This window comes from Pteropus alecto, unplaced genomic scaffold, assembly GCF_000325575.1.
Source record: "Pteropus alecto unplaced genomic scaffold, ASM32557v1 scaffold20, whole genome shotgun sequence".
NCBI classification, from domain to species: Eukaryota; Metazoa; Chordata; class Mammalia; order Chiroptera; family Pteropodidae; genus Pteropus; species Pteropus alecto.
The window spans coordinates 44,913,601-44,929,453 of record NW_006436298.1 but is presented as its reverse complement, the minus strand read 5'-3'; the positions used below and the strand labels follow the sequence as shown (position 1 = coordinate 44,929,453).

The 15,853-nt window shown below is 40.8% G+C and overlaps 1 protein-coding gene across 1 annotated transcript in view; it reads right to left on the bottom strand.

Annotated features, from left to right (window-relative positions):
- PRDM6 (PR/SET domain 6) overlaps positions 1–15,853 on the bottom strand; it is a 93,757-nt gene that overhangs the window by 18,373 nt on the left and 59,531 nt on the right. The window contains 2 exon segments of the mRNA XM_006913318.2: positions 8,672–8,796; positions 12,341–12,468. Coding sequence (XP_006913380.2) covers positions 8,672–8,796; positions 12,341–12,468 — 253 coding nt within the window.

Sequence of the window (15,853 nt, the reverse complement as noted above, 5' to 3'; positions counted from 1 at the left end):
AGTGTTTTTGTCACATGCATGAACACATATGTCATATATACATATAAATTTTATATACACCTATACGCACAGATACATGTTGATGTACCTATGTATATTTTATGTATAAATACATATGTATAATTTCAACTTCTGGGGCAAAAGTGTATAATTAATATGAAATCTGTCCATATATTTTAGAATTTCAAAAAAGTTTTTGATTGCACACAGACTTGTTTTTAAAATAGGTATTGAAAGGTAAGGAGGAATATTTTGTCTTGTTTTGGCACTTTTTAAATAAAAAATAAAAACAGCAGCATCATCAGAGATCAGGGTAGAATCTATCATATTCGGCCCGTTTATAACTAATCTGGAAGAGACAAAGCACAGGGAAACCCACAACACTAAGCTCTCGCAGGCTGGGAAATGCCAGACAAACAGGAAGAAGGCACAGTGTGAAGACTGGAACGAAGATGTCATCAACATGCACGAGAGCAGGAAAACCGGTCAGAGGCTTCACTGTTGGAAGGAGGGAAATGACACCGTTGGGGAGAAATGATACAAATACCCCTCTAAGTATAGATGATAAATTCTGACTTCTCACTTATGCTGCTGGAAAGTAACCTAATAAATTAATTTTCAAAAATCATTAAGGTCACATAACCTTTATATTAAACTAAAGAACTTGTGAGCCAATGAATTTTTGTTAAGTTTAATGATCAATGTCAAAATGGTAATAAAGAAAATTTTATATAAAAGTTTAATAATTGTACAATAATCTAGGATCTAGTGGATTTGATTTAATGGTAATAATATCATTTAGGCAATAAGAGTGGATATAGTTGAAACAAGATTATTCTGTCTTATTATTTTCTACTGCAGGGCATGCCTAAACAAATGTAATATGTTTTTGAGATATAGGCAGCAACACCTGCACTCTATATTCTACTTTTGACATCGCCCTTTATTCTACTTGGGAATAAATCCAATTCTACTGAATAAAATGAACATATAATATAGAAGAAAAAGTAAGAACAAGAATGAGTAATTTTCACAAAAGCAACCATATTTGATCTCTAAACTGTCTGGCAGTGATTGCACATTTCCACAGGACCCTAGAGATTTACAAAGTATAATCTTTTTAAAGCAGTACATAAAGGATACAGAATATTGTTCTTCCCAAATACCAGCCTGATTGGCTACAAAAATCAAAAGTATAAACAAAACAAAGAGAACTATCAGAAAGAGGACAGGAAATGAATCAGAAAACACTATTTCTTCCCAGCTCAAATCAGTACAGACAACTGCAAAAGGCCCAAAGATGACTAACTAAAATGACCAAAAAGATGAAGTGGTTTCTACATGACATACTGAGCTGGTAAAATCTTTTTGGTCTATAAGACAAAGATTAAGGAGAAGAGGGAAAACTCTCAACGCCCTAAAGGATATAGTCAAAGAAGAGCATGAACTCATCAAATCCTAAAAAATTTGCCTGAGAGAAGCAAATTCGGGTTCCATAAAACAAAGTCCTACTTTCCCCTCTTGTCCATTCAATCAGCCTACAAGTTCTTATGAGTGTCTACTACATGCCTGACACTGTGTGAGGTGCTACAGGTATAGGGGAAATGAGAACCCCACCCTCATGCCACTTAAACTCCAGCGAGAAAGACAGACAGTGAACACATGTTTTCTACAAATACATGTTTACTCGGTTTCATCGAATCTAAAATTCCATCAATTGCAAGTTGTACCATTAATTGTAAGACATCTGCCAGGTTCAAAAGGATTAACATGTGAGAAATACATGAATTTTAGAATCGACAATACAATCGCTACAAGTGTGATAAGTGCAACGAAAGAGAGCAAAGGGGTGCCGGGAAAACATATCTCCAGGATAGATAACTCGGGATGTGAGGGATGGCTTCCCTGAGCAGTGACCTTGAATGTGAGTCCGGAAGGGTGCACAGATCAGACAGGTGAGAAAAGAGAAAAAGGCAACGCAAAGAAGTGAAACACTGGCAGCTTTGCCACAGAGTCTGTATGTCATGCTGCGGTGAAAGGGAACTCAGGGCACCGAAGAAACTGAAAGAAAGCCTATGCGGCCAGAGAAAGAAGGGGAGAAGGGGCTGCCGCTGAGGTTGTAGAGAAGGCAGCACAAGTGCCAGTGCCTGTGGGAGCTGGGCAAGTAAAAGAAATAAGTGATGGAAGGCAGGTAAATACAACAGAAAACGGTGGCATCTGCAGCAAACTGAATAGGGCACGGCCAGTCGTATCACGTGTGAATTCTAATTTTGTAAAACATACGTGAGCCATACGATGTATTTCTGAAGACTATTTGTGGCCCAAAGGCTACCATATTAAAGAACTAGAAATTTATTATGAGAGAAATGGCAAACCAAAACAGAGTTTAGAGCTAGGGTATGAGGTGATCAGATTTATGCTTTAAATGCCCCATCACTCTATATCGTTAAGTGAAAAAGCGAGGTGCACAACGTGTATGGTACGCTGTTCTTTGTGTAAAAGGCGGGGGTGACAGAGCGAGAACCAGAGAAGGAGCAGGAGAATATGCTTGAATGCATGAATGAGCAAAAAAATGTGCCTGGAAGAACACTCAAGAATCCGTCAGCTGATTGCCTCTTGGAAGGAGAATTATGTACATCCACAGCCCTTTCTGGATTTTATCTATGGAACTGAACTACCTATTAACAAAACAGCGAATAATAAGAAAATCAATGAAACTTTGCTGTGGCTACTGTGATACTAAAAGATGGAAAAAGTGACATGCAGGAGGCTATATAGTGCTCCAGACCAAAGCTGATGGTGACACTGACCAGGGTGGTGGCAGCAGAACTGAAAAGAAATGCACTTAAGAATATGCGATCAACAGAACTTGATAACTGATTGGATAGAAGGGCAAGGTGTCCAGGTTTCTAGAAAGAGCAACTGGATGATTAGGAGTGAGAGTTACTGAACTGGGGGAGAGGCAGTTTATGGCAGTGAGTAGAATGGTTTCAGTTTTACATGCTGAGTTTGAGATGCTTGTGAGACATACATGTGACGATGTGGAGTAGACAGTTGCATAGTAGTGTAGGGCTCATGGAGAGGTCTGGATTGGAAATATAAATCTGGGAGTGCTTGTCTTAAGTCAGGTCCCCTGGGAAACAGACTCTGAAGTGGAGATGTGGAGTTTTGTGTGTGGGCTTCCTGGGGTGTGCTCCTGAATCAACGCCTGCTGGGGAGTGAGGCAAGAGAATTGTATTGAGAAAGGAGACTAATAGCTCTGGAGCTGAAAAGGTCTTTCAGAGTTGTCCTGCTTTGGGACAAGAGAACCAGTCTTTAATGTCCCCCACATTGACCTCCATGAGAAATGGACGTCATGGGGAGAGAGCATGACCAAGGGTAAAGGGCTCTCAGGCTAAAGGTAATTCCTGGAGACAAACACACCTGAGAGCTGTCAACCCCTACACTCCCGTGACCTGGGGGAACAAGTGCCTCAGTCCTGTGCCCAGGTTAAGATCTAGGCAGCAGACCGCAACATCCCCGAGCACCCAAGAGGTCAAATCTCTCACGATAGCAGGTTTCCCTGGGTCTAGTCATTTCTCAGTCGGAATACATTTTCAGCGAGCGCTATCTTCCGTTGGGAGTCCTGTGCAGACACAGAGGCATCCTTATGGGGTGACTTCTCCTCTGCTGCTTCTAGGACCCTACAAATTCCTCCACTTCTGGACTGATTTTTATTTTAGCTTTTCGGCCCAGGGTTTCCATATCTGGCAGGTAGTACAAAATCAAGCCCACACTATGCCATAGGGGAGGCTGGTTCGTAGAGTGTGACATTCTGATTTTACCCAATGGCTCAAGAAGGACAGTTCCTTGGCTTGTGGCTTGAGGGTAGCATTTTTATAGTCTTCATTCAGGGTTCCTGGTTTTATGTAAGGAGTCCAATCCCAGCTTCCCACTCTCTAGAGGGGGCATGGAACCTTGACTCCTTCCAGCTGCATCAATCCTCAGCTTCACGCCCCTCCTAGCTCAGGCTCACTGCTCTGGCCATCCCATGTGACACCTGCATCGTGTTTTGCATTGTAGTTGTGGGCTTATGTGCATTCTTTTAGACTGAGATCCTTGAGGACAGGGCCCACACGTTTGTACCCCAACACAACGCTTCCCATAGGGCCTTGCACACAGATTTTCTTGTTGGATTGAACTATACCATAATCTCCTTAATGTTCATGGATATGAGGCTTGAGCAGGGTTTTCTTTACTTCGTTTTTTCATTATTGATGGGATAGTGGGGGTGAGAAGCACCAAACAGAGGTGCTCCTTTTTATTTTTCTGCTCTTTAAACTCAAAAGAAAAAGGCAGGCCTCATGGAGGCAGAGTTTACTCCAGTGCAGCAACTCCTGTGTTGTCATCAAGTTTCACATTCTGCTACCTCAGCTTCATATGCCAAGACAGAAAAAGCAGCAGGAAGACTTGTTTAACATTTATTCCCAGGTTTTTTTTTAATTTCCTCTGAAATGAATATGAATACACCGTGGTCTTTACACTCTGCGGGAGCTGAGCCCCCACTGGAAGCTTTGGGGAACCTCATTCCTTCTTGCGGATGCAATCTGTCGACACAGGCGTCCCTTCAGGCTCTTCTGAAAGGCCCACAGTAGATGGAGTGGCTCTCTCTTTGGAGCTCTATTACATTTATAACTATGGCTTTTTAAAAGAAAATAACATAGGAATTGCTTCCAGAACCCAAAGGCCTGTGTGAAACGCTGCCTTCTCTTTGAGGCGAGGCGGCTTTCAATGCCTTGTCCGGGCAGCGAGTGTGCCCCACGGCCTCGCGGCTGCTGCCAGAGGCGGGCAGTTACAGGAGCCTGAACCCACCACACATGCTCAATGGGCAATGTGTACTTTTGATGTCGAAAGAACCATGGGAAGAAAATGATATTTTTATAAATGAAAGTGCTTAATAAGTATTATTCACTAAGCAAAATCATATTTCCCTTGAATGTCTTGGGCCATGTATCAATTTCATTAACGAAAAGAAATCTGGTTGTAATATTTAATCCCATTATATAAATATTTTATTGCCAATAATGGCAATACAAAATGAATATTTTTATTGCCAATAATGGCAATAAAATTCTCAATATTTATCCAGTGAGCATTTATTAATTGTTTACTATGTGCATAGCACTATAAGTAGGCTCTGCGGAGACATTTTATCAAGTAAGTCTTTGATCTCAAGAAGCTTTTTTTAAGGTATCTAATTTATTTTGTGGCTAGCTCAATAAGATAAAAATTGTCTTAGAATTGGTAATACAGTTGAGATGACTGAAATTATTCAAGACTGTGGAAGGCTCTCTATGAAATTATCTGCTCATGCCCTTTCACACATCTGTGCTTTTAAATCACACGGAGTATTTCTCGGTACAGAATAAGGAACCCTCGTAATAAGCATTCCCAGGACTCAGTGAATCATATGGAACGAGAATCCATCTTAGAGTCAAGGTCATGTATCTCCCTCACATTATCTGATGAAGCTTTCTGCTGGTTTCTTGGGTGGCCAATCACATGACATATGTATGACGTTGGGGCAGGAACTGAAATAAAATTACTATAATATCCGTAGGGGGAAGAGGGATTGTCACTGTTGAGCATTTCAATCAAAGACTTAATTCCTTTTAAACTTCCCTCCACCCTCACGCAGCGCTCTGAACTCAACCACAAAGAGCTCCTTAGTTTACCCACTGAATTCACAATACTGCAAGCTGCTGTGGCTTTGTGAATTTTCTTTCAAGGATTTCAGGTGCTAAATGATATAACATATGCCCTGGTACAATTTATTCAATATTCTAATCAGCAACCTCAAGAATGCTTCATCCAGGTTGGACTCTAGAAGAAGTTAAGGACTAAAAAGCACAGCATATGGCGTTTCCAGAAAGTACATTTTTTGATGGCACTATGGCATTGAACTTGAAGACCAGATGGTATTTTCTTAGACAACCATTCTTGGGTGGCTGTGAATAACACCCAAAAATCCTCCAGCCCAACACCTATATCCCTTTCATCACACGACATCGCCATGAGGTGGAAGCAATGTTGTAGGTGTGTGACTTCCACCACAAAGATTCACGTCAAGGGTAAAAAATCGTGTCCCCTAAGTCATCATTCCATGGCAGTTTCCACTTGTGACTCATAACTCAGTAAATGACCATTCTGCCCTTCCAGTTGCTCAGACTAAAACCTTGGAGTTATCCTTGACTTTCTTTCTCACTCAGCATCCAGGGTGTCAGCAAATGCTGTTGGCTTTACTTTCGATATATATCCAAATCCAACCACTCTCACCACCTCCACCACTTTCACACTGATCCAAAATACCATCTCTCTCCCCTGGATTCCTGCAAGAGCCTCTGCCTGGATTCTCTGCTCTGCCCTCACCCTTACTGTCTAGTTTCCACTCAGTAGCCAAAGTAATAATATCACAACTTCAGTCAAATCATATGACCTTCTGCTCAAACTCTGCAACAGTCCCCTCCACCCAGCCCCCACAGAGTAAAAGCCAAGGTCCTGACAGCAGCCTCCTGGGCCCTACAAGATTCCTGACCACCAACTTCCCCATATCTAAGTTAACTTTTCCCCACCCCACTCACTCCCAAACACCTATGCCAACCTCTGTGATGCTCTTCCAACAAGCCAGGAACATTCCCATCTTGAGGCCTTTGCACTGCTAATCCGGCTGCCTGGAACATTCCCAAATAACACATGGCTTGTTCGTTCACCTCCTGAAGTCTTATCTCGAAGGTCGCATTTCCAATAGGACCTACCCTGGTCACTCTCTAAAACTGCAACTGTCCAACTCCTGGCATGCCTTACCCCCTCTCTGTTATCTCTACAATACAACATCGCCTAACCAATTATTTATTTACTCATCTATTTGTTGATCATCTTTCTCCCCCCATAGAATGTAAGCTCCATGAGGGTAGGAATTCTTGTCTGTTTTGTTCTCTGCTGTATCTGCAGCACCTAGCAAAGACACTGGCCCACAGTAGGTGTTCAATAAATATCCTAGCAATGAATGAATAAATGAGCAAACAAAAGACTGTTTGTACTATGTGCTACGCACTTCGGAACTCTAGGCTTTGCTATATTTATTCACAAACACACCACAATAACAACTTCAGGGGTTGTAGCAGGTTATATTAAAGGACTTCTGGAGTCATTCTGGATCAAATGTCATACTTCAGAAGGTAAGGTCATGTCAAGGTTCTAATGTACAGACGGGCCCATTTTGGCAGATCGGGGTCAGGGCAGGGGGCAGGGTGGCTGATACTAGTGCTTTTCTGTCTGTTGACCCAGTTTAAGGAAAGTTGGGTTGTGGAGCCATTTTGGGAAGACAAAGCATACTGGCCGCCATGCCCATATCTGCTTCTCGCACTAACCACACGCACATGTCCAACACTGAGATTTTCTCCTATGAAAACAGACCTTCCCTCGAACAGGAGTATCACTGCATGAAAGAAACTTTCCAATGGAAACTTGGGAAGTCAAAGGAATGTACTATATGTCCAAAGATTCATGTTCTAATTTGAGATTGGTTTGGGTTTAGAGTAAAGTAGAAAAAGAAAGGAGATAGTAATATGCTTTTTGAGGATTCTGTATTTTTACAAAGAAAATAAAGAAAACATGAAAAAGAAATATCTGATCATCAGCATTTTGAGCAGTAGTAATATGAACATTTTCTATTAGAGTTTGTGTGTGTAAGAGAGAGAAAATAAGTGGAGAAGGATAAAGTAATATAACACATTTTTTTCAAGATAAAGTTTCTTAAATAAATCTTTTCTCTCTGCTTCTTTTTCTGTTACATAACCCCAAATTATCAGTTCATAGATTAATCTATTTTGTGACCAAAAAAAAAAAATAGCAACATTGAAACCAGTGTTTCTTACTGAAGCACATCAGAATTACCTAATTCTGTTCCAAATACTGGAAATCACCTTAAAACATTTTCTAAAGAATTGATAAAATATATGTATGAAGTTTAAATGAAAATTGCTGTAAGTTTTCATCTGTCTAGCTGTTAGATTATTTTTTTAAAATAATGATTGCCAAAGTAAAAAAGATAGAAGAAAATTACACGGTTTGTATAGGATAAGAAATTTAGAGATACAAATTCCTCAGTCATATGGCTACAATTTTTACTACCATTTCTCACTATAACGACTACATAAGAGGAAGCACACCCTACCTACAGAGGGGTACTACTCCTGACTAGAGGGCATTGTTTTCTCATTACTTCATCTTCACGTACAGTGTGACTCCAGCAAGACTGCACATCCCTTTAGAGCAGAAGCTGTAGCTCTGACGCCCTTCTAACCCTGTAAAATGGCAAGCGTAGAACCAGACACACAGTAGGCACTCAGTAAATGTACGCTGCCTTACATTTCTGCCAGCAATTCTTTAAAACTCTGACAAAGGTTTCGAGATTGTAAACAGGCTAAGAAGGATAGGCCTGTACAAGTCAAGATGCCCTGTGAAAAAGCAAAGGATAGACAGGGAAAGGAAAATGATGGAACAGACTTGTGCACACGTGCATGACTTATTAGAATGAACTGCATTTCAGGAGTTTCAAGCAATACTCTTAAAAAGTTAGCCTTAAAATCATATTTTGAGATGTGAATTCAGAGCTAAAATAAATTCTTACAGTTTTCATCCTGGGCAATGCATTGTAAAGGGATCCCAAAGAAAGACGTATAGCTGTCATTGTACCACACCAGAAGCTCGGTACCCCTGGGAATATCTATACAGGCTCGGTAGAATATATTCGACCTATTCAAAACAAAAGAAAACCCGGCTTAGTAATAGGTAGGACTCATGTGCCCCCATCCACATTTTTATTGCCCCAAAAATGTTCTGCCCAACTCCACTTAAACAGTTTTTGTTTGTAATAAAATCTGCACCCACCTTATTGTTCCCGGCAACCAATTAGAGCCTGTAACCCAGTATGATAAATAGTTCATAGTTTATTTATACAGTGTCCCTCCATACAGCGTCTTGGCTGAAGTGACAGATATTTGGCCCAGGAGACAGCAGAAAGGAAGAGTTCATTTAAAAAAAAAAAAAAATTCCATCTCACATTGATGAGAAAACTTTCTCTCTTGGCAAATGGCAGACACTGGTGCCTCAACCTCGTATATAAATTAACACTATTGATTCCTTATTTGAAGGAAAAGCATTATGTGTATTCTTGCAACTTGGCATTGGGAGTTCTCGAATTTATAATAAAATTAAACAGCTTTGTAATATAAGGAATGAGAGAAATAAAAATCTTCCTCATTGCCTTCCTTCTAAGGTTTGATACTGGAGAAGAGAAAAACCCTCTTACATGAAATGGATGGCGATTCAATAAATACAAGAAGAGCACTTTACTCTGGCTGAAAGATTACACTCTGAAAAGACAGAGCGAAGGTATCAAGAAATAAACATTTTTTTTATAACAGCTTTGGTGCTGTAAAAAAAAAAAAAAAAAATCTACAGATTAAAAAAAATGAGACCGCGACTGGTTTTCTCAATGAAGAATTGCTACAAATATTAGACTCAAGTTCAAGATAAAAGTGTTTAGGGTTGGTGGGCCTTAAATTTAGCCTTTCTGTAAGGAATTGGCTATAGCAGGGCAATTTGTTCCTTGTACAACACTGCAGACAGAAAGCGAATCCTTCACCACATTTTTCATGGCAGTGAGATATGCACTTGTCAACATATTTTGTCACCACAAAGTGGCTCTTGGCAATAGGATCATAAAGATCAATAAAAAAGTGCAGATTCTCAATATTTTACTTGCAGCTGCAAAAATTTCATTTATCTTGTTATTTTCCTTACTTGCTGCCATTCTGTCTCATGAGGGCACTGCTAGCTAAGCAGAATGTTTTTTCCCAACATTCTATGAATATCTGACAAAAACTCCAGCCAGTTGTCCTGGATCTCACTCCCCTTCCTCCCTCCGCATCTCCAAGAGCTGTGCATTTTATTAATTCTTTCCACTGCTACATAAAAAAATCAAAATTGGAGCCGAGCTATAAATCACTGGCATCTCCTAACTTGAGAAAAATTGAGTCTACTTTGTACTTCACCCTTGTAACATTTCATCTCTCGGTTTGGCTTCCCTTAATATAAACACAGCGCCCGGCAAATGAATGTGCTAAAACCAAATGACACACTTTGCCGCTGAAAGAGCAGAACTGTTTTCGAGCAATGGGTGGTCTTCTGAGGCACGGAGTAGGCCGAAAGGGAAAAAAAAATGTGTAAGCGTACACCGTTCCTTACAAGCGGGCAGAGCTTCCAAAACTCGCAGAAATCTCTGCATGTTGAAGCACATCAAAGGGATTTTTCCCTTTTCAGATAATATTTCCTTTGCTGACATGTATTTAGTATTGTGGTTGGATGACTCATAAAGATAGCTTCATGGCGTCCCAACGCAGTTGAAGCAGAACACATGCCAACAAACATTATTGTCAGCCTCAAAATAAAAACAAAACGTTCAACTAAGGGTCAATCAATCAAGAGCGCTTTGAAGAAAATTCCATTTAGATATTACAAATCATAACAGAATGAATCTAAACCAGCTGACTTTTTGTGAAGAGGACATTCATGTACAATAAAAATTAGGCTGGCTCTTCAGGGTCCAACTTTTCTATTTTCTTACTCTTGGACGTGGTCACTGGTGATGGATGCCAGTTTTTTAAATTGTGTTTTTGTAGTTCATTTTATAAAGATCTCAAGTAATCAAAAACAGATCGGCAGAGAGAGCTCGAAGTTTAAGCGCCATCATGAAAGGGGAGCTATAAAACCCACTTAATATTGACAGATAGGTAATGACTTACTCATGCCCACCTTCCTCTTAGGGGTTTCTCGTTTGCCCAGATTCCGGATTTGCCTCAAGAGCTCCCTGGGTGCTCGTTACTGAACCAGCCAAACTATTCTCTTGCTGAATGAACAAGCACAATCTTTACTAATTTTCTAGCTCCGAATTTCATAAAAACTTCATGACAGAAATGCAGCTGCAATCAAGGTGAGCAAAGCCCGTACACAGCAGTGTAACCAGACACCACCGTGCACCATTGCATCTGAACCATTATTTCATGAACTATAACTGCATAGGAAACCAAGGCAGCGAAAAGTCCCATGCTTCGCAAATACGTTCCTTTTGAGTTGGAGACCTTCGGAGAGCAAGCCAGATTTGTTCAGCCTTTAACCTATAAGGAGAATAAAGCTTTTTTTCTATTTTTAAAGGCTTCATTTAGAAAAAGGGTGGAGGGGAGGAAAATAAATAGCCACAGGCAGGACTCCAAGTTGCCGAGCACAGGGCCTTCTGCTTTGATGTGTCTTTGGTGCCTAATAAAGCTAAACAGTTGCTTCTGATTCTAAAGGGAACATGGCTGTTTATAACTGAGGTCATATATTTATATGGCACATGTTTTCGAGGGATTTTAAAGAAAAGAGGGCTTAGTGGTAGGGCTTTTTTCCTATGTGATTGGTTTCTGCCCTCCCGCATCCACTCCAAGCTTCTTTAACACTAAATGGAAAAGCTTGACCAACAGGTGCACTGAGCAGATGTGGCTTGGCATCTGGGAATCCACCTTGCTTCTCAGCCCCCAGAGGCATCCCCGGGAGGCTCTGGGAAATGGAGGCGACTCCACCTTGCCTTTGTTACCCTTTGGGCTTTGCCTAAACATCTCAGGAAACTTGGGGCTTCTGGAACCTCCTCATCACCTGAAACATATTCTGAATCATCCAAGGGCCAAAGCTCAATGCTTTGGTACCTTTCCAGGGATCAGGAGCAGTTACTCTGGCTCAGATACTGCTGCTGAGCTTAAGAGCTTTGGAAAAGCAGCCTTGGGAAGGCCGAGAGTCCTTGGTTTCCCAGGCCTTTGTGCAAATGAAACTGTTCCCCCTGGGAGAAAGCCTGAAGGTGACGGAAAGCAAAGGATCTGGGACTGAACCTCTGCACTCCCATTTGTGCGTGTGTGTGTTTACACATCTGCTGTGGGGAACCACCCCAAGTCACTGGGTTTGCTGAGCTCACTCAGGCCATGGCGGAAGTTCAGGTGAAGATGTAAAAGTAAACTTTACCATGTGCACCGAAAGAGGCCCACTAGCATCTTTATTCCTGAATTCTCATGAAATTACTGTTGCAATTGCTAAGGTTTCAGAAACCTAGCAAAAAAAAAAAAAAAAAAAAAAATTTCTGCCAGTATCCGCAGAGTTTCTGCAATAATTCCTGCAGAAGATTTTCAAAACTAGCAGCAAGCCTGAATTTGTATATGCAAGCCCAAGGGCTTTGGCTCTGTAAGTGGTAAATCGAGATATACTTTACCTGTACTGAACTACTGTTAGATTCTGTTCTCCGCAGTGCCTTGCACATCGGATATACCTCATCCAGCTTGACTTACTAGGTTCCCCACCATCAATAAAGTGCTGTAGTGTCCCATCTTGGTCATATATCTAGAGAAGAGGTCAGAAGGTCAAGTAGTTAGAACGAATCATCAGCAATCATTTTCCCTGCTTCCCTTGGTGTCTCTGTGTGTCGGCTGCAGAAATTTATTGCCCTTAGGTTTGCTAGCGCTTATTGATGTTGTGGAAACTCAACCGGAATAACAAGAAAATATTTTTGGGTGATGCAAGTCAATCACATTTTTCTTATCAAGCCAATCTTCCCTGTATTAAACATATTTGTGGTATCTCAAGGATGTGAGTGACCATGTTTCCCAAAGAATATTTAACCAATGTGACAGGCTACTCTTAAGTAATGAGCTGCTGGATAAACAAAGCAAGCTGAAAGGAGAGGCCACACTGACATGGCTAGAACATCTACATAAAAGGTCCCCAGTCTCAAACATGTAACTGTCTGAAGGCATTCAGAGGCAGTAACTGTCTGTTCAACAAGCTGGGTGACACCTAGCAGAAGGCAGTTATGGAACTGTATAGAACTTGTAAAACGAACTCGGAATTGGATGAAATAAATGGGCTCTCACCTCACAGAAGATGTAGGACTTCAGCTGTCAGGAACTGAAACTATGAGGAGAGGAGTCATCAAAAAAGAGACCCTCAAAAAGGGAGAAAAAATAACTGTTTTCTATGGATTTAAATGTCTTAACTGAGGTTGGCCTAATAATTATTGCCTTAGGTCATCTCAAACAGACTTTCTTTCAAGATTATATTCAAGGAAACGAAGTCTGCTTCAAATCAGGTAAAAAATATGGGACAAAAAGTCTTATGCAAAACACCTAGCCAGCCCGGCACCCACGGAGTCAGTGCTGACAGCAGAGGCGATCGGCTCCCACTTCCGGAAACCAGGTCAACCCTGGGCACCTGGGAGGATGTGGCATCTAGAGGAGCTGGAGATCAGGGGCGTACATATGTACAGCAGTTCTGGAAGGTCGACCCCAGTCCAAGGGGCATCCAGGGAGCAAGGGGCACAGTTCTCAGAAGGCCCATGGTACAACCGGACCTTTCCGAATAAAATCAGCAGTAGGATCCCGGCAGCTGCTGAGATGCTCATCCCTCTTACTCCTGTTAATCAGCCTTCCCTCTTCTCCTTTCCAAAGAGACATAGAGAATAAGTCTCACAGAGAGCCCCTGTGAGACTGGTTACATTTAGGCCCTAAAATTACTATGATCATTTATATTAATTTAGCTCAGTATTTCTATTCTGGGGGGCCAAAGAGCTTGTTGACGACAATTTCTTTTTATTATTATCATTTTAAAACAGTTGTTTTTCTTACTTTTCTTGAACTCATTTGTCTCTACCTCCAACCTTTCCACTAACTCCTACAAATAAAAATAGACATCAGTCTAATAAAGACAATTGTTTGAGAAGTTATAACTGTGTAGCATGCCAGAGTGATCACGGCTGATAATCAATGTCTCCTGAGAAGAACGAATAAATTCTTAGATTACATTATATTTCAGATTAATGACTTCTTTAAATTCCCAGTTTGGGGGTGATGGCAGAGAATGGAAACATTTCATGTGATGGATACATCTCCTGCATGAGCAAGCTAATGACAGACTTCGTATTTAGGTTATATTACACTGTAGCTATTTTGTTGTTGTTTTTGTTTTTGTTTTAAGAAGGTTCAAAGTCCCAACCCTGAGCCTGCTGTTGACAGCCCATGCAACACTGAAAAAATCAACAATTCCTTAAACGCCACCATTTATCTATAATAGAACCAAAAATGTTGATGACCTAGCCCTCTGCCCTGTCCTTTCCCCATGAAGAAATCTTCCTTGAAGACTGCTGGTGAAGATAATAATGAAGCATTGTGAGATGTACAATTCTCCTTTGTGCTTCTAGCCAATGTCCTCAATTGCAAGAAAAATGCTCTAACATTTACAAGGTAGTGGGTGCTAGCTCATTGTTAGCTCATTTGAACACCAAACACTAGCCAGTCGGTCTTAGAAATGAGTATAAAACATGTTTCCTTCTACACTCTTATTTCAACAATTGTCTCTTTAAACTAAGTATTGTGACTAAGAATCCTACAATTTTTGTCTGCCTGATTAAACTACTACTTGCCTTGAGGAAAAACAGATAACTATATGTCAGGCTTTTCCCAAATTATCCCACAATGTAGCACATGGCATGAGGTTGAGCCTCCCTGGCTTCAGTTAATACCGATATTAAACTATTTTACATGAAGCTATGATGAGAATCCCACACATCTAATTAGAGCCCATAATCGTGTACCCAATCAGAATTGAAGAAACTCATTTAACCTTGATCTTGTCTCTTCCCCAGTCTCCAGAGCCTGACCACCGCCAAATCCAGTTGAATTTGCCTCCTAAACTTTTTATGTGAATCTATCTCTCCCTTTCCAGTTACCACACTAGCCCAAATCAGTCTCCTTTCTCACCTCAAGTATCGCATCTCGTAACTGATCTCCTTGTAGCTTCTCCAGGCCTCCTCCAAACTATTCTCTACACTGCAGCCAGAGTGATCTTTCAAAACACAAATGTGATTACGTCCATTTCACCCAACCTCCTTTCCCCAAATAAAAAACTTCATAAATGTCATAAAACGTCAAGTCATAACAACACATACTCATACATGCAGGAATTCCTCAAGGGGTCTCATGCCTCCTATCAGTTAAATTTAGGAAGGCCAAATATGTATGCCTTTGCATCTGGCTCAAGATAATCCCGGGCCCTTTCTGGTCTGTGCTGTTAAGCTCAGTGTTTCATAAAAGAGAAACAATGGGCGAGAAGGCACCGATGCCTACTTCTGTTCATTCCTATAGTAGAAGAGAACAAACCTGGGGAAACCAGAATACCCCAATGTGAGTGCTAAACGGGAACTAAGGACGACTTCTCAGAAAGGCTCTAGGTACTAATTTGGACCCTGTCATTACTCTCCAACACTAGCTCAACTTTGTTCATATTTAAGAGCTCAGTTAAAAAGGGAAGAGGAGGAAAGAGGAGGGGGAGGGAGAAGAGGAGGGAGAGAAAGAGAAGGAAGAAGAAGAAGGTAAAATTATGCATGTAACTGAACTATACAGGAACCACAGTGGAAATGTTTCAACAGGTTTCAGTCTAGAGCAGCAGCAACGATTTCAAGTTCAGGGAGTTGTGCTATGAAGGTTGCATTAACACCTACATTTGGGTGACACTCAACGGAAATTTTAAGTTGGATATCTAATTGGTCTAAAAATTTGAGGAATTTAAGAAGACAAATTAATGCCAAAACCAAGAGTTATTTTGTTTTTATTACCTTTCAGAAGATTTAAGATAAGCAGAAAAATATTAAAATCATACACAAAGTGTTTAGACAGTTCCCTCAGGATTTATGAAAATATTAAAAAGATGAGAAATTTTATTCATGAATAGGGAG